This window comes from Solea solea, chromosome 4 (genome assembly GCF_958295425.1).
Source record: "Solea solea chromosome 4, fSolSol10.1, whole genome shotgun sequence".
Classification (NCBI taxonomy): Eukaryota; Metazoa; Chordata; class Actinopteri; order Pleuronectiformes; family Soleidae; genus Solea; species Solea solea.
The window spans coordinates 6,852,332-6,871,857 of NC_081137.1; the positions used below are offsets into that span (position 1 = coordinate 6,852,332).

Genomic DNA, 19,526 nt, shown 5'->3' on the forward strand with positions numbered 1-19,526 from the left:
AGAGAGAGAGAGAGAGAGAGAGAGAGAGAGAAATGCGCAGATATCAGCGCGCCAAGCTCTGGGCATCCTCACTGATGTGTATTTGCATCCATATTCATATTCATACACTGCAGACCACTTTCTTATTCATCTTTTTTTTTGTTGCTGTTGTCAGGAGACAAAACAACAATAATTTAAAACTAAAACATGCATGAACTCTGAGATTAAAGACTTATTTTCTGAGAAATTTAATCTCAGAATCCACGCATGTTTTAGTTTATTACTTTCTTCCAAAAGAAATCTTTTTACATGTGACCCTGATACTCTTCCCTACTCTCTGTTCTCTGATTTCCTTCCATCATGACAGAATTAAAGTATGTGCCCTGGAGAATGTGTTGAACAAGCCCCCTGTGTGTTTTTGGCATCTCTCCATCCAGACTTTGTGTTGCTTGTGCATTCATTCATTTTTTGCACACGTGTAAACAAATCTAATCAGATCAATTAAATGCTGAGCTGTACAAATGAGTTGTTTTCAGTGTATTAGGTGTATTTGACTTGTAAGTTGTGTTTTACGTGTACTACCAAGGGTAGTTTTAGCAAGTTTGATCATATTTTATTGTACAAATTATGTTTTATATTCATCATTTGATCAGTGTTATTGTGAGCAATGTAGTTTAGCATGTAGTCCTGTGTTTTAGTGTAGTTTTGATGATGTATATGCTAATAACAATAGCTATAAACTCTATGTACAGCACACCAGTTGCATTCCTTGTATTGGAACTATGTTAACTGTATTGTCTCTATTTAAATTCTATTCTATTCTATTGCTGATTAGGGTTTTTTTTTTCTTACCTGAAATAATAATAGTAAGCCTTACTGTCAAATATGAAAATATTATGAAACTAATGGCGTAGGTTTGGATACAACACTGGTGAGGACTTATGCAAACATATGGTTTCTCAGTCCTGGTCCTGGGGAGCCACCGTCCTGCATGTCTTAGATGGTTCCCTGCTCAATCACACCTGATTCAAATGGTCAGCTCGTCAGTAAGCTCTGCTGAAGCCTGATAACGGCCCATTTGTTTGAATCAGGTGTGTTGAAGCAGGGCCACACCTAAAACATGCAGGACAGTGGCTCCCAAGGACCAGGACTGAGAAACCCTGGCATAGGCATAGGCCAAGCAACCTGTGTGACATTGTTTGCACTGTATCTAGAGTTACTATGAAAAACACTGGGATGCAGGCGGAAAAAAACAAACAGCACGTCAATGAGAAATAATGTAACTTCTGATGAAACCTATAAAATATCCATGCGATCCAGTTGACATAGGGCCAACTCCATGCAGAAAGGAACACCACTTGTCAGACCAGAACAAAAGCAATCACTATAGCTATAATTCCATTCAGCTATCATGAGTTTCTTACCAATGAAAAAGGACATGTACAAAAATATATGCATCATATTACTAACGGGTCCAGAGGGAAAAGGGTTAGCTCCGAGTCATTTTGGCTCCGAGTCATCTTGGAGCCCATGTCGAGCTCTCCATCGCAGAAATGCCACATCACTATTAACCCCCTCCCTTGTCTGAAGATTTTCTCTTTTCTTTGAAAGTCAATCCAGAGGCTGACCTTCAGTTGGACGCTTTAACCAAAATTTCTGCCACCACAGAGCCCTTTGTTACTCATCGTGTCTAATGCCGTGTTCATAAGCTTGTGGTCAGGTCATACACACGGAGCTTTTGGAAAACAGAGTTACCAGACTGAAAGCTGATTGGAACTCTCCTGCACCATTGTCCATGAAGAAAATCAGCGTTTTCAACCTGCAAGGACACAAGAGCTCGGGGTCTACACTGTTGTGTCACTTAGGTCAAACCAAACAAAGGATTTCAAACACTAAAGTCATAAGATAACACATTTGAACAGTGGATTAACAGCTCCTGTGCACATGAGGATTTTCTCTATGGACTTTGGTGCAGGGAATGAGCAGTGAACAAATGTCACTTTCAAGCCTGAAAATTCCACTTAATGGTGAGAAAAAGAGCCAAAAGTAATCTAACGATATTGTTTGAACCTGAACCATGAAAAAACTGAAAAAACCTCCAAAGCAATTTTGTTTTGGTCTTAACAAATAAATGCGTGAGCCATAAAGAGTGAAACACACAGTCAGAAAAAGTCTTTGGACTGACACTGCTCGATGCAAGGTGCAGAGGTCAAAGTGCAGCTGGGTAGAAGGAACCTGCTCAAGTATCTACAGTATCTTAAGAATAATGTTTCGTGCTTTATCTAATCAATACACAGCCTTTTGTGAGAGGAAATGGACGTTTGTTAATCACCCACTCTTCCGCACCAAAGTCCATAGAGAAATCTAAATTCACTGATTTTTGCTAAGGCCCTTTGGTGTGAGAGGTTCATCTAATGATAAGATATAGAAACAAGCATATTCTTGAGATATCAAAGACTGAAGCAGATGCAGATTTTATAACACCAGCCTTTTTTAAGAGGCTACAATCTGTTTGTCATTGTGTTCCCCGCCAGCAACCATGTTTTCATCGGAGCATCTGTCCCGGGGAAGCACACGGAGCAGAGTGAGCACTGGCTACATGTGAGTAATTCATACAGCCACGCCCTTTCAACACCATTAACCCTAAAGATATTCCATTATTTGTTGTGCTCGTGATAATAATTGTGGTGACACGTGGTGACTGTGAAGGCCGCATCATAAGATACACCCAATTTACATATTTATCCAACTATTCCAGTCACTCTCGTATCATATGGATGATGGGGCTACTGTCATCCTTCACACTTTAACACATTACTATTATTGGTTTTAGTCATTATAATTCATATGTTTACATCACTGCAACTAATGGTTATTTTCCACAATTCATAATATGTATATATAAAAATGGAACACAAGGTCTAATTTTTAAGCGCGACTAATAATTATATGTCAATTTAATCTATACATTTTAAACAAAATTGTTAATAATTTAATAAACTTACAATTTTTTTTATCTTGTTTTGGCCACAAAGTGACTTTCTTTGTCATATGAAGCAAATAACACACTCAAATTTAAAAAGCTTTAAAAAAAACAACTTGTAATAATGATTAAAAACCACTGAAGCTGACTGATTATCAAAGTAGCTGGTAATTATTGGTCATTTATTAATCATTGCAGCCCTCATGTGGCAATGCTCAATCACATTTTAAATCTATTACACAGCGAATACTGAATGGAGCTTGAGCCTGAAAAACATGACTGCAAATCAAACGGAGTCTGTTTTTCAGATCAGTCATTAAAACTATATATAAAGTCATCTGCACACAATAATCTGACCTGCTCCCTGACATAATCCCATTTGCCTTTTTTTGTTTCCGTTGCTGCCGTTTAGTCAACACTTCCTGTTCCCTCCATATCAAAGTAAAAGCCTTCCACGTGCGGCGCAGTGTATTTAAAGTTGACTTAAGATCGGTGCGGACATAAATAATAATTTAAAATAAAAAGTAATATAAAGTGGCTTATTTTGTCATGTTTCCAGTGTAATAAAAAAAATAAAAAATCATACTTAAAACCTGTTTATATGGCGATGTGACGCCAGAACTTTTGCACCAAACCTTTTAACAAGGCTTTTATTGTGAAAGTTCTGCAGGAAGAGTTATGTCTCACTAATGGTAGCTTCACTACAAAGAAGGTTCTTAGACTTTATCAGACTTAATCATCAGGCAAGACTGAGTTTTATCTCGATTTATTCTATTCAAACACATGACGTTAAAAAAGCAAACTTTGCTCTGAAGAAGCCAGAGTTTGAGTAAACAATGCTTTAATGATTTATGGGAAATAGGAAAGGTTATGTCAGGTTATGAGATAATAATAGTAGATAGTAGATTTTAAAATTGATTGAAACTACTATCAGCTATAAAATGTTGCTGTGTTTATCTCTGACACTGCCTGCTGGAGTGTCAAAGTATTGGGGGAGTGGATTTGTTATCAGCAGCTTTACATGATCTGGTCAAAGTGCATCCTACATGCTGTAGTCACTTGAACTGGTGAATCAGCATCCATTCAAATTGACTTTGGAATAACAAGGTAAAGTATATGTATTTTTTATTTTTTGTGATTAGTTATTCCTAGCAGCATGTTCATAAAGTCGTCTAAATGAGTTTTGTTCATAAGTGAGTCACTCAGTCAGGGCTGCATGTTTTTAGCTCCATGTCTTTCCCTAAAGGAAGATTAAAAAAAACTGCAATCCACATACTTTACACAATGTGATCTCTATCATTAAGACATTTATCATAAATTGAGTTAGTAATTTAGACAATGGAAGATTTGTTTGTTTCTCTGCAGGCCTAAAACAGATGATTTAATCACTCATGACCTCTTTGAAGTGTTATTAACAGCTGATAATGGATGGTGTGGTGTCCAGCTTGCAGGAATGGCGAAAGAGAAAACTAAGTGGAAGGAGTTTTTAGAGACTCTGAGTGCGCTACAATGGGCCCTGACCTTTCTCTTGTTAGGTAAGACCTCACCACACAACATATGCGATAAACTGCATTCGATCGTCTCTTTATTTCCATGCTTTTAAACCCAAATGTCAAAACTGCGTTTGCATCCGAGCTCACGTAAGACTTCTCTTTTGCCTCCAAACCTATGGAACTCTTGTACTCACGGAAACCTCAGGGGTGAGTTGTTACGTCCTGATCGTGTATCTCATGTTTACCTCTTTGTGGCCGATCTCCACTCTGTACTTCATGTGGCTCATAAAGGACTGGCAAACTCCTGAAAGAGGTAAAGGCAATTATGGAATTCTCATAACCACTGAATTTATACGGAGATGTGTTGTGTGGAAGTGGGACACAGCTAATGATGATTGTTATGTACAGTGACTATAACAATGAATGTATAATGTATAACCTATACACTTAATGCAGTATGCAGTATAAATCTGGGACACACTCAGGAGTTTCCTTACATCTCCACCAGGGGGCAGGAGAACAAAGGCAGTGAGAAATTGGAGGATATGGAAGCATCTCAGAGACTATTTCCCCATCAAAGTGAGTAGAAATGAAGCTCTTCGATCACCTGCACCTGTTTAAAGAAAGGGATGATGTGATCAATGATGGAGTGTGGAGCGAAACGGTTTTCGAAAGACACTTTTCTAACACGCAAATGTACCTAGAACCTAAAATAACCATGTCATCTGCAGTGATTCCTTGTTCATCGATTAGTTCAAATGTTGTAATAAAGAGTCACAGTCAAAAAACGCTCAACAACAACAAAAAACAACTCTCATTTGGAAACTAAAGCAAGTAATTAGTAGTAGGTTTTTGACCAGCTGAAGAAGTTATTATTTATAATTAAATTAAAAATGATTTTGGTGGTGATAAAGAGACAAATCCAGGGTCAGGATTTCCTTTTAAACAGTCGTAAACCTTACAATGTAAGGGAAGGGTGTGCAGAGTAGTAATATCTGTTTATTATTATTATTATTATTATTATTATTATTAATAAATTTATTATAATTAAATCATTATTGGTTGCCATCTCTTCCTACAGTTAAAAAATTCACACATCAAACATTTGGATTGTTCTGTTGTTGTTTTTGTGAGTTATGTATTATTTGTACCCCTATTCAAAGGCATTGGTTTGCAAAAAGAAAAGGACTGACTGTGTTCCTCTTTCTATGTCCCTCGACTTGCACAGTTGGTGAAGACGGCCGAGTTGAATCCGAACAAAAACTACATCTTGGGCTGTCATCCACACGGTATCATGAGCGCCGGAGCGTATGTCTGCTTCGGCACAGAGAGCTGCGGCTTCTCGGACACGTTTCCTGGGCTACGGGCCTGCCTGGCAGTACTGGCTGGACTCTTCAGGATACCGTTCTTTAGAGACTACATAATGAGTTCAGGTATTTATGACAAGAGTGGAAAAGGGGCCTGAATTATTCCATCTCTCTCTGATAATAAGCAGTTTATTACATAATATGGGGGTCAAATCTGATTAAAGGCCTCATCTGGCACTGGGCCATTCATTTATTGCCAACAATGCAGTTACTATGCCTCACAATTTAACCTTTTTTTGTTTACTTTCAGTTTACTGTACTGTGTTTATTGTGCCTTGATGATTAGTAATATCATCAAAAAAGCCAAGCAATATATGCACTCACTGCAGTCATTGTTTTTAACATGCCTTCTTGTTCTATTCTGGATTTTTAACAGAAACACAGTATCCAGCTGAAATTAAAAAAAATGATGCTACTCTCTTACTTTGTCCGATCAGGCCTTTATCCAGTCAGCAAACCAAGCCTTGCTCACCTCCTTTCCAAGAGTGGGAAGGGCAATGCAGTGGTGATTGTGATAGGAGGCGCCGCTGAGTCTCTGGCATCCTCTCCTGGAATTAACACAGTGTTTGTGAAGCAGAGAAAAGGATTTGTCAGAGTGGCACTTGAGTTTGGGTGAGCACACATCATATGACAGTCACATGGGTGGGTGTTGTTGTATTCAAACATTGTTGGACACACAGCTTGAACCTCTCATGGTTGTTTTACACAGGGCTGATCTGGTGCCCGTTTACTCATTCGGGGAGAATGAACTCTTTAGGCAGGTGATTTTCTCAGAGGGCAGCGTAAGTCGCAGGATACAGGACCTGTTTAAGAGCATAATGGGTTTTGCCCCATGTTTGTTTGTCGGTGAGCGCATGGCCATCCTGCCCTACAGGGTTCCAGTCACGACCGTTGGTGAGTATTATGATTATTATCATTTTCTATGATAGATGAGCCCTATTTGCTGCACTGTCTATTTCACTGCCTGCTCCTTGCAGTGGGAAGCCCCATTCCAGTCCCAAAGATCGTCTCACCTACAGAGGAAGAGGTCGACCGCTATCATAAACTATACATGGAGGGCCTGTCAAAGTTATTCCATGAACACAAAGTCAGCTGTGGCCTTTCTGAAAATCACCAGCTGCGGATTATTTAGACATTTCACCTCCACATGGACACATACAATGAGAAGTGGTGTTTTTTTTGCAGCTTTAATGGGACTTTGAGATCTGATGAGTTGATAACCTGCAACAGACCGACCTTGAAGGTCTCTGTATTTGTACTGTAAGGTGTGAATTTAAGTGTTCAATGTATGTGTCCTATTGACAACACAATGACATCATTTTGTGATAAAAGCTCATGTCAAAATGTGATTGTGGGGTTCCTATTTTACACAGCTGATGCTTTTGTTGGGCAGATTGTTTACATTTGATAAGCACATAAACATTTATTTATTCATTTTTTTTTACATCCCATTTTGATTTTTACAGCTCTTCATTTTTCCTTAGATCCCTGGGAACCACATGTCATTTACTAGTTTCCAGCTGTCACATCATCCTCTACATATCCATACATCCATTTTCTACTGCTTTATCCTTCACATGCGTGTCGCAGGGGAACTGTATGTAATTCAAATATTTACACTGCAGAGGGCAGCAAATCCTCACACCCACTTTAGCTCTGGTTTAGGCTCAGGTCTGGAAACTCCATATAAGCACAAATACCCATTAACGCACCATATCACCTTGCTTTAATTTAAATACATGTGTTGTTCTCTACAGTATTACCACTATAAGAATAAAACTGGATCCTGAGTTAAACACACATGTGAATATCCTGATATAATAATAATAACTTAGATTTATAAAGCAGTATTACTCCGTCACAACGCAATTTGATTTAAATAATCTAACATATGCTGCACTAATGTAGTTGAATCATACCTTTATTGATGGAGCAGTTTACAGCAGACAGTACAGTAATTACAGAATGTAACTTTCGAGAAATGAAACACTAATAATCACTACAAAAAAAAATCAATCACAAAGACAACAGGAGCATGTGAATCTCCTAAAAGAAGTCCATATCCTCTGGTGCGTCCAGGTCGCGATATTCAATGATGTTGCGTGGATCTCCTCTAGACATTCTGAGATGAAAGAGTGTGAAGGCGAAAACAAAAGATCGAGGAAAGAAGAACAGAAACGATCATGAAAAATTGAGGTTCGAAAGCCTTCGACGCCAGAAAATGGAGATAGCTGATTGCAAAATAAAAATCACACGTACAGGGGTCTCACCTAATGTTGCGTGGCTTTCCCAGGTAGCCACCTTGTCCCCGAAAGTTGTCATAATTGCCTCTGCCTCCTCCGTACTGGTTAGGGGGGTAAGGAGGTCCACCTGGTGAAACAAAGGAGTCACGTAACGAGAAAGCAGAGGTCAAACACTCCCACAATGAGCACGGATAGTAAAAAAACACAATAATTTAACAGTGTATTCAGAGAACATACCACCATATCCCATCAGCGGGGGACGAGGTTGTCCAAAGCTCATTGGGCCCTGTGGACCTTGAGGTGGGAATGGCATAGTGGGAGAAAGCAAACCTGACAAACAAACAAAAACTGAGATAAGAATAATGCTGTGGACAAAATGTGATTTCACTTAATGCTCAGGTGTGACAGAGCTTTTATTACTTCAGTCAATATAAAGAATTCCTTTGAGTATCTGAGGTGTTGAGATAAAAATGTGTCCACCTTGGCCTGGGGTTGGAAGAGGAAGTTTCATCTCTGGCAGCGAAGGCCTCTTGGCATCCATCAGGAAATTGTTAAAGAACGCCACTTCCTTTTTCACTTCCTCAATTTTGTCCGCGTGTTTGTTCAGGATGTGCTTCCGTACGAACTCTGGCCCCTGGTGATTCATTTGAAATAAAGCAGTGAATCACGACTTCCTCTAACAGTCTTAAATACAAGCTGGAAATATTATTTAAGCCTTTAATCCCCACAACATCTCAGTGGATTGTACAGCTCTGATTTCTTTGCGTTACACGTCCTCACCTTAAATTTCTTGCCACTGAGTGGACACAGCCATTTGTCCTTCCCCAGCTCTTGAGTGTTGGCCGACACAAACTTCTCTACCTCTTCGTCTGGATCCTTGCGGCCCATCTTCCCTGCCTCTTCTTCAGACAGAATTTCTTTTAAACTAAATAAAGGAAGAAGCTTCTCCTCCACCATCTTCTGCCACTGTTGAACTATTTAAAAAAAAGAAAGAAAAGAAATATGTGCTTAACAAAATTTACTTAACCAAACCAGGTTCTCACAAAAAATGTGAGGTGTGTTCATTTAAAAAGAAAAGAGAACTTAATGATCCTTTACTTATGAAATGATATCATTAAAATCAGCCAGATTAAAGCAGAGCATGCATTAGAAACATCTTTACTGTTCTAAACTTCTAGTGGATCTGTTAAGGAAAGCAAAATCGTGCAAAGCTTGCACTGAAGCCACAGTTGTAAAAGCAGACCTTCTCCGTTCGAGATGCGGTTTGGAGGGATGGGTCCACGAACGTGGACCATGCCACAGCGATTGGGCATTTCATCCTCACTCGGGTATTCACAGGTGTTGTAGTAGTCAATTGAATGCACAACACGCAGATATAAGAGTAGGCGGTCAAGAACCTGGACAGAGGTAGAACTATTGTTTATTTACACATTTCTTTTCTGTTTAATCAGCCATGTGAATGACATAACATATAGAAAGGGTAGATCAGTGAATCTATATGTTACTTATTCAGCTGACGAGACACAAACTGAAGATGAGAATATGGATCAAACTGATAAAACATAGTTTACTTATGGACCTATAATCATAAAGTCCAACTTAAGTGTCAATGTTCCAACTGACTCACTTTTTTGACTCTATTTTACATTAAAACATCTTGCTCAACGCTGTTTCATGACTATATTTCCACGTGTAAATATAAACGCAGTCACTAAAATGCTGTCAAAGCACAGGTTAGGTTCACGGAGGTTAGGTTACTGACTCAGAGCTAAAGCTGAACTGGCTTTGTGAAACCGAAAAACCAGAGTTTCCCTCATCTCAGGGTTAACTGACTCACTAAACCTGCTTCTGAAACAGGCCCCTGGTTTGAATTTCTTGTTATGAGTTTCGAGTATTTTGTGTATGGTAAGTCAACTAAAAGTTACAAAAGCCATCATAGAAAAATGGCACATGCACGGTTTGATTCAGAATTTAGTCATAATGGTAAAAGGCAAACCTTGGCTAATTTGTCATCCCTCTCCACAGTTGTCTCCGTAGGATTCCCTTCCTTCATGTTTTCCTCAGGATCCATCCCACTCCCAGAGCCCAGCAGCTCCTCCTCCTCAGCACTCACTTCCTCAATCAGATAATCTGTGATATTCTTCAAGACTGGGTTCTGAGCCGGCAACTGTGAAATTAATAAACCAGCAACCACAGAATCCATTGAGAACAATACGTTCAAAAACGTGCGCACGCACAGTAATGTTACACTGACATCCAGCCCTGTACCTCAGAGCTCTGCCCCACTTCCCGTGGCTTGTTGCTCCACAGGCTACCCTTCTCATCCAGAGCATGAATGAGCTTGGCAGCCAGCTTGATGTCATTACGGAGCACCTGCTTGTGTTGAGTGATGCCGTTAACATTACGCACCCTCCGGGCCAGGTCCCTGTTCACCCCTGGTGCCAGTTCACAGTCTCGTAGCTGTGCAGGAAACAGAGTAAAATGTTTGGGTTTTTATGTGCGAGTTGAAAGAGAAGTGCATCTGTAGTTTAAGACAAAAATATGAATTTTTTCATGACAATAAAAGCAACACAAAAGGAGGGTGTGAAAAGGTTCCCTCCTACCTTTTCACCTGCCCACACTCCCTAGAGCAATACGGTTCAGTGAAGCCACCTGTGGGTGGTGAGCTGACCTCAGAGTCAGACTGATAAGAGGTGTGTGTGTGATTTACTACACTGAGACATTCAATTTCAAATCATGGTTTTCCTTAACAGTTCATGTTTATTTTCCTAGGATCATACTTTTAGCTTCACAATGGTCCAGCCCAAGTAGGGAGGAGCTAAGGAGGGGTATAAGAAGCCACCTGGCTATTGGGGTGGGAGGAAGAGACAGTGGCAGTTTGCCGAGAGGCTGTGTTAAGCAGTATTTTGAATGTGTTTTTACTTTTTGTTATTGCCTGGAACCTTGACTTTTCCTTACGTTGCAACACTCACCCGAATGTTCTGAAGGTTCCAGCAGATCTCTTTGATATTGACACTACGGTCGAATGTCACCCAGCAACGTCTGAAAAACCTGCAACAGCAAGAGGATTTAAAGATCACCGTGTAATCGCAGTCTCACTTCAGACCAGATTTGACTACTGACGACCAGAAATGATTGATTTTTTTGAAACTGTGTTTTTTTTAACCAACCTGCGCTCTGGATGGGGGTCAGACAAGCAAACACGCAAAAAGCCTGGGTATCGTCGGCAAAGCTGAGAGAGAAGAGACAGATACTGAGTATAATACCTGTGTTCTTACATCTACACAACTTCTCATGATAAACTCTCGAGGTACACTGATTAATCTGGCCTATTTTATTTTGACAAAGCTTAATAAAGACAAAAACACATATTGGTCGACCTCTAGTAAACTCACAGCTATAATCTCAGCCTTGGAAATGGTGGGAGCAATGCTCCTCATGAACAGGGAGCAGGTCCGGTGCAGAGGCCGTGGTCGAGGAGAGTCATCTTTGGGCTTCTTTTTTCCCTCTTCTTCTTTCTTTCCCTCTTCAGAGTTCTCCTTCGGTTTCTCCTCTTTATTGTTAAATGTGGGGGGGGGGAAGCAGATTGGTCAGGCAAAGCGAGAGTTACGATGACTAGAGACACACAGACAAGATTAAACCATCTCTGTAAAAAAAAAAAAAAACACAATAAGAATCCAATAAGAATCCAATAACTCACCTTCACCTTCTTCCTCCTCCTCCTCCTCATCCTTGTCTTCCTCTTCTTCCTTCTTCACAGGTTTTTCAGAGCAGTTAGAGTTGGAGTCCGAGTTGGAGTCTGAGTCAGAGTCGCTCTCTGAGGCACTGCCTTCGTCATCACTGTCTCCACTGCGCTTCCTCTTTCTTCTCTGCTGGTTAATGACAATGAATATATGCTTCAATGATGTCCTCATGACATTACTCTCAAAACTTAAGCTGCGAGGGAGTATACTGATTAGCTAATAGTACTATGACTAGACATGGAAGACCACTGACTGTCTGTTGTGTAGGACTTCTCACCACCACAGTAACCTGTATTTGCAGTTACAGGAATACTTCACCGATCTGCATTTAGCTTTGTATTACTAGAATAGGGGTAGTATTTTTGAAAAATTATGCTTCCCAACCTCAGTTTCCCCTGAGTCAAGAAATATCTTCATTAATTTTTTTGTTACGTGCCCACCAGTGACACTTGGTCAAAGCCTTGGTCCGAGGCTTGAAACTGCAACGCTAATTCTGCACTTTTTAGACCCACTCGTAGGGAGACAGAACCTCATTCCCAGAATGTAAACAGTGTCCGCCATCTTTGCTAAGTGAAGTATTCCTTTAACCAAAGAGGAAGCTGACAGTGATGTTTCTGAGGCGTGGACATTGTACATGTTTGTTTCTGAATGGCGCGTCAGAGTATTGAAAGAATCATATACATATACAAGCAACATATACAGGATTCAAGCGCTAAAATGAAGCAACACTGACCTTCTTGGGTTCAGGCATTTCTTCTTTAGCCGCCTCTTTCTCTGTCTCCTCTTTCACCTTCTCCCCGTTTGATGCAGCAGCCGTCTCTGTGTTGGCAGAATCGCTCTTCTCCTGTGGTAGACTCCACTGTGACTATCATAGCAACGTAACATCTTAACTGCTTGGCTAAGATCGACAAAAGAACAAAACATACCTTCTCATTTTTGTCTTTCTCCACAGAGGGTTTCCGGTCACCATCCAAGGTCTTGAGGTCTTCTCTCTTGGGAGGTTCAGCACCTGCTGAAACAGACAACAACCGCTCTCTCTCTTCTTCCTCTTCAGATGGCAGCTCCAAGATACGAAGGTCATGATCCGTCCCTCCTTCCATCTTAATCACAGCTGAAGGCAGAGAAAAGATGTTTAGTATTATCCAGTACTGTTAAAACAATGTAGACAAAATAATTCTTCCTCCACATGCTCTCAAGGACCCACCTGCATCCAGAAGTTTGATGATGGCTGGAGTCTGTTCAATATCCAAGGAGACATTATCAAACCATCCATTCTCCATCAGGAACATGAAGACATTGAGACGGTTGTGCAGAGCACTGTGGGACTCTGCCTTAAGTCGACTGGCCTCATCTGGGTGGTACTTAGACCTGAACCTGTGTCCAGGTTTGGGGTCCACAAAAGGTTGAAAGGGAATGACGGGGGTTGGAATGAAAAGGGTACAAAAGTTAGACAACAAATACATACTATGCATCTTTGTCTTATGTGTGGTATAAAAATTTAATTAAAAAATATTATTTTCTAAATCATGTTTTTTTTTTTATTACAATGTTTTTTTAAGCTATTTTTGGAGAAAGGTGTTAAATATTGGAAGTGTGGTCCAGAAGTCTCAGGTAGTGATCGCAGACTTTTGGCCCACACTATTTCCGTACAGAATATCACCATTAAGATTAGAGGTAGGCCGATTGTGCCGATATTTTTTAATAATTGGCAATGGCAAGTAAGTAAATGTATGTAATTAAAGTAATTACATTTTTTTTTTTCATCCACAATTTCTTTTAACAAGTTATTTCCTTCTTTTTTGATGACCTGTGTCAGGTATTTAATATTTAGTTTATAAATATTTTTAATTGAAAATACTGTATATAACTGCACATCATTTCTGTTGTTCATTAACTATTTACTAAAAATTAAGCTATATGTTCATATTTGTTATTATTAGACAGTTATAGGAAAAAAGAACGCTGACTAAATATATGGGTCAAAAATATCTGCATCATTATCAGCCTTCAGCTGGCCTGATTTCTAAGGCTAACAGTCATAGAAAAAAAACCACATCGATGGACCTCTAATTAAAATTGTGATTTCTGTATTTATGGAATTGTTCTTGTGTTTGTTCTTTTAATGATTTTACATTTTAGGTTTGTGATTATTCAAACTAATTATTGCACAATTATTGAAATATTTGAGATTAACTCACCAAAAGGAAAAAAAACACAACAGATTGTAAAATTAAACAGTCACATAATCAAAATTTCATACTGAAAATGTTTATCATTGAGTAAACTACAGTTACCTTTTGTTCTGCCAGTTTAATAACAAATTAATACAGAGAGGGGGGTTTCTTCTGTGAAAATGTGCTCCACTTCACCCCAGTGGTGTGTCTGTACACACACAAATTCGGTTTTGGGATTCGATTTGGTCCGAATACAAAAAGAAAATTGCAGAAAAAGCATAAAACAAGAAAAAAAGAGATCTCCAAGCGCAGACGCATATTCGACTGTCTATCTAAAATCCCTGTTACTGTGCGTCTAAAAGCAACTGCATTGTGCGCAGTGCATACCCTTGCTATCTAAACCGATTGTTGCCGTTCCACGTTTTGTCATCTTCAAAAGAATCGTCGTCAACGTAGTAGTGCAATGAAGGGAGGAAGAATGGGTTATGTCAAAACAGAATAATTGTGCATGATACCTGTGAAATAAGTATAATAAGCATTAACAGGCATTAGACAATTGCAAATTTTGACACAGTTAAACAAGCAAATACAAAGGAGGAAGGAAAATAAATAGACCAAAATAATGAAGATGATTTTTGACCAAGGGACACAAAAGATATAGGAAAAGGATGAAGTTTTCACTAAGATGGTTATTCTGTCAGACATAGATTTGATAAGCATCTAAACAACCCTCAGTCCAAACATAATAGACTATGGCAAAATGTTGTTTGATTTTATTGCAGGCCTGGTCCTTGTCTCTGCACATTTGCAACAACCAACGACTATGTTCATAATCAGAAAAGGTTGATTGCTGTTTCCTAAAACTTAAGCAAAGGAACCAGAAAATATTCACAGTAAAGAAACTGAAAAATCAGAGCGCTTAAAAAAAATTTAAATAGGTTAATAGATTATTATAATTATAAATAATAGGTTAATCGTATACTTGATCTATAGGCCATCAAATAATTACACCCTATAATAAACCTTGAGGACAAAGCCCAATCAGTCTGATTTCGAAACGCAATAATATCCAAAAGAATAATGACAGGGAAATAAAAGCTGAAGGAGAAGGGCTGTAAAAAAACTATAATAATTTAGTGATAAAAACAATAAAATGCATTACAACTACATTAAATGTAATCATAAATGAATAGGGCTTATGCAGGAAGGGCAGGTAATAACGTACCACTCTTCATCTTTATGAGCCAAGAAGAAGTCCTGCATCTGCTGTCGGCGGAAGTCAATCTTGTACTCATTGTAGCGTTTGACGGCCTCCGTCTCATCCACAGAATCATCCAAGGAAATCAGGAACTCCTTAAAGCTCTTCATTATCGGAGGGGGTGGACCCAAATCCATATCATGGATGTTACCGAGCCTGATGGAACAGAGAGATGAACTGAATGTAGTTTTGAACAGGTCAGCAAAAGAAGTTATACTCTTTATATTACGTGTGCGGAACAAAGAATTTACTGTGACTGAGTTGTGTCACAGTTCAATCTTTTTTTATTTCTTTGTAATTTCTTTTAGAATTTGATTTGTATCAATGTTACCTGGCCTGAATGGGAATGCCATGATGAGGCTGCATTAGGTGCAAGTCAGGGTGGCCCCAGTGCTGCGGTGGGACATAACTGGGCCCTCCACCACCTCCATACCCCAAGTCGTATCCCCCACGATATGGGTCTCCACCATGGTCATCCCTGTCAAGGGACAGAAAAAAATAACTTGAGCACCAATAGACACTATTGTTCAGATTATGGGACAGTTTCACTGCTGGTAATCTCACCAGTCTCTTCTCATGCGTTTTTGCTGTGGACTCATGTCATGCCTAGGTGGGGAGAATCTCTCCCTGCGACCTCTGTCATAATCCCGGTACTCTCCACGATTACGTCGCTCCCTGCCTCTGTCCCATTCCCTGAGAAATTGATTTCAGGACACAAGACAGAGAAGAAACATGTAACAAAAATCTCTGCCAGGACAGACATGCTGTATATAAATACAGTATTAGTCAAATGTTTGGACACATGACATACTTATGACAATGCTGGTATGTGATAATGTATACAGTACACATACAGTAATAGTAGTATTTCAGTCATACAGTAATGATGGTGGTACTAGGGTGTGGAATTCTGCTTGCTAGTGATGTACTTATGTACAGATGCATATTTAATTTAATACTGTTCGGACATTTGCTTCCTTCCTCCATCATACCTGTCATTCCAGTCATCTCTGCGTCTGTCTTCTCTCTCTCTTGAGCGGTCGTAATCACTTCTCTCCCGTCTGAATTTGTCCCTTCGTCTGCGATCATACTCATCATCACTGTCACCCATCTGGGTGAAAAAGGAAACAAATTTAGGTTACAATGACAGACTGCATAATGCACAACCTAAGGACGAACTTATTCATCGTTATCGGCATACTGTTGCAGCCTCAAGGCTAGTGTGATCAAGCAAGCACCCCCATATAGAAGTCTTATCACAACTCAAACATGCACACTTTACCAGATGACGCAAAAGGGTACAAAGTACTGCGACAGTGTGTGTGAAATATTGCAATATTTTGTGTACCAATATTATATCGCTCTTCAGACACCAAGTATCGATTTGTTTTGGCACATATTACATTACATTACATGTCATTTAGCAGACGCTTTTATCCAAAGCGACTTACAATAAGGGCATTTAAACATTTGGGTACAAATTAGATCTAGAAGTAAGTAAGAGCTTCAAGTAAGCCAAACTATGAAGTGCTAGTCATAAGTGCGATATATAAGTTTTTTTTTGTTTTGTTTTGTTTTTTTCATTTTTAAGTGATATTACAAATAGACATTAAACTATTTTGTGGATTAGCATAAAAAATCAATTGACCACTAGATGGTGCTAAGTGCTCACTCTCACTAAGTATATCAAATTATTTTGCAGCATTGTGATATCATATTGTGACTTAAATATCCTGATAAAACTGTATTGTGGTGTCTCTGGCAATTCCTACCCCTGGTAAATATTAAGTTCATGTTGTACTGCATATTACTCTATTTTCTATCTTACTATTTATTTATAGATAATAAAATGCATGTCTATTATTAATTTCATTAACTTTAGACTTTCTTTGCTGCTGTAACACTATAAGTTTCCCTTTCTGAGACTAATAAAGGACTACATTTTTTTTCTGTCCGTGCACTTCTCACCGTCTGTGTGTGAGAGATCAGTGTGCGATATACCTTGCCTACCATTGTTCTGCCCTCTAAATGCAATACCTATGGATGAGAAATATGAGGAATGTTTACTTGAGTACAAAACACAGGGATAAATAAAATGCAGCAAGAATGTCCTAAATGAGTCGAACGTATGGATTGTTGAAAATATTTGATATGGTAACAGTTAATGAAACAGAACTAAGTGGAAGATGAACTTTCTTAGAAAATACAGTTGAGAATAGTGAGTCCTCTCGCCGTGTATGTCCAGTCTGTGCCCCTTTGTGTCTGTGATGACTTTGATTTGACGCTGCCTTCAATCTGACACAGAGGTGGAGGAATGCGGGTTATTCACAGGATACTGGCTTAAACAACAAGCCCGTGTCACATACAGAGTGATGTGAAACAAAGGGGAGTTTCGCCAAAATACCCTGAGTCATAATGCTATCTTATGTCAGCTTGCATGCTAGCTATGTTAGCTTAGCTAGTAAAAAAGTGCAGAGTCAATGTTACAGTCGGACTTCATACTAAAAGGTCGCCGTTTGAGAGATAAGATAGCGTTTATTGATTTATCGGTTTAACCGGAACCGTAGATACTTAAAATTACAAGGAATCACTTTAAGACCTTCTTAAGTGTTTGCTCCGCTCTGTCGTGTTGTTCTTCCTCCCCCTTGCCTTCCACGTTTCCTTCTTCGCTCAGTTGTAGCCAAACGAACAAACGGAGCAACAGCGCCACCAAATGCCGTGGAGAGTGAACCATCATTTCTATCCGTCTTTTAGGGGGAAAAAAAATCACAGTATTTTAGTGCAGTTGATTATTTGTTTCATGTTCTACGCACTCTGGTCAAAAGAACACGTACCACAGTTTGAGAACCATGGTTTCAGTGTATTCCAATGGTGTGGCTGTATTTTGTGATCCTGTAAATGAATGTGTGATTTGTTCTTTGTCTGTCCATAACCATGTCAAATATGCTGCTGCCTGCAGCCAGGGCCCTCTTGTAGAAGATAGTTTCAATCCTGGTTAAATAAATGTTATTGTAATAATCAAGTCAATTATTTTGTGTCAGATGTTTACTGGAAAAAGGTCTGGATGAAGTTAAAGGAGCATGTTCCATAGACGGAAGTTGCTGTCTGGCACCATCTTGAGGTCTCAATATCTGTTGCAGCAAATGGTTTGGGACTGATGTGATACTGAGGGGATCATACAATTAAACATACAGTCAAAATAATCAAGGTTTGTCTTTTTACTTGCAGTTAGTGGTACTATTAATACAGGTTTGGCATCTATAATCTTTTTAAACTGGTGTGTAGAAAAAGGAAATGGAAGGACTTCCTTATTTTACATATTACAGATTATTACAGACATTTCAAACCTTACCTGCTCCTGAGAGGTCTCTTTGACAACAACGACATCTGTATTTAACAAAAGGTCGTTCAGTATTTGTAATATTTTAAAAATGCTGTGCACCTATGGCAAGCTTTAGAACTCATTATTTAGATTTTTTTTTTATATTAATGTCTCTGCCTACCATAATCCAGCAAAGGGCTTATCTTCTACACATATATCTTGAGTTTTTAAACATTTATTCAGCTCAGATATAATAAGTGTATTTTCTTCAAAGCAGCAGGTGGTGAGATTAAAAGCCTGCAAAATGGGGAAACAAGAAATAGTTTGTTCGGAGCTCTGGGGAGTCTTTAATGAATCACACATAAAGACAGGAAATAAAAGGCTTCCATTTTAATGATTTATTTGTTATATGGAGCAAAGACACCACAAAATAATCAAAATTAAGAAGCTGAAAATCATTTTAATTATGAAAAAGGGAAATTAGCAAACATAGGTGGCAATTCATTTGGTAATTGTTTCACAGCCATATTAAAGTATGTTCTTTACCTTAAAGACTTTACTTTTTGTGTATCTCATTAGTTTTTCCCATTTCCATCATATGTAACTCAATACAAGCAACATTTCAAAACATTTGAATAACTTACTTTAATATAATATGTATAAAAAAAAGTTAAAATGCATTTAACAGTGAAGATATTTAACCTAAGGTTGGTGTAATATCAAATATTTTGGTTTTATACTTTTTGATTCTCTGAAAGCACCAAGCGTTTGTAATGAAACAACACAGACAACATTGACGTTTTAATTGGAGCTTAGTTAAATTAAAGTTTTATGTCATTAAAGTGATCTTCCTGTTTAAATGTCATAGCATAAGATCTGCAAGATTCCTTCATACTTTTTTCTGTAATTGTGATATGTAATCCAATATTGTGGTTAGGTTTACATGCGAACAAATGACAGAGCA

At 38.8% G+C, this 19,526-nt stretch overlaps 2 protein-coding genes across 6 annotated transcripts; one reads left to right on the forward strand and one right to left on the reverse strand.

The window, feature by feature from the left end:
• The first annotated feature begins 3,965 nt into the window (after positions 1-3,965).
• mogat3b (monoacylglycerol O-acyltransferase 3b) lies at positions 3,966-7,007 on the forward strand. Its single transcript, XM_058626831.1, has 8 exons — positions 3,966-4,069; positions 4,407-4,497; positions 4,661-4,768; positions 4,964-5,034; positions 5,684-5,888; positions 6,260-6,434; positions 6,532-6,716; positions 6,800-7,007. Exons 2-8 carry the CDS (start codon positions 4,416-4,418, stop codon positions 6,952-6,954), a joined length of 981 nt encoding a protein of 326 aa, XP_058482814.1. The 5' UTR covers positions 3,966-4,069; positions 4,407-4,415; the 3' UTR covers positions 6,955-7,007.
• A 718-nt stretch (positions 7,008-7,725) lies between these two features.
• srrt (serrate RNA effector molecule homolog (Arabidopsis)) lies at positions 7,726-17,924 on the reverse strand. 5 transcript variants are annotated; one of them, XM_058626805.1, is made up of 20 exons: positions 17,840-17,924; positions 16,233-16,351; positions 15,805-15,933; positions 15,572-15,718; positions 15,208-15,396; positions 13,013-13,182; positions 12,735-12,919; positions 12,542-12,652; positions 11,772-11,934; positions 11,461-11,618; positions 11,236-11,297; positions 11,038-11,116; positions 10,334-10,525; positions 10,062-10,232; positions 9,309-9,462; positions 8,846-9,039; positions 8,546-8,699; positions 8,303-8,395; positions 8,093-8,192; positions 7,726-7,944 (listed from the first exon to the last, which is right to left on the reverse strand). In XM_058626805.1, exons 2-20 carry the CDS (start codon positions 16,349-16,351, stop codon positions 7,869-7,871), a joined length of 2,646 nt encoding a protein of 881 aa, XP_058482788.1. In that variant the 5' UTR covers positions 17,840-17,924; the 3' UTR covers positions 7,726-7,868. The 5 variants fall into 5 exon arrangements, with proteins under 5 accessions (XP_058482788.1, XP_058482786.1, XP_058482787.1 ...); XM_058626803.1 differs by having other exon boundaries at positions 11,766-11,934; XM_058626804.1 differs by having other exon boundaries at positions 11,772-11,937.
• Positions 17,925-19,526: the final 1,602 nt, after the last annotated feature.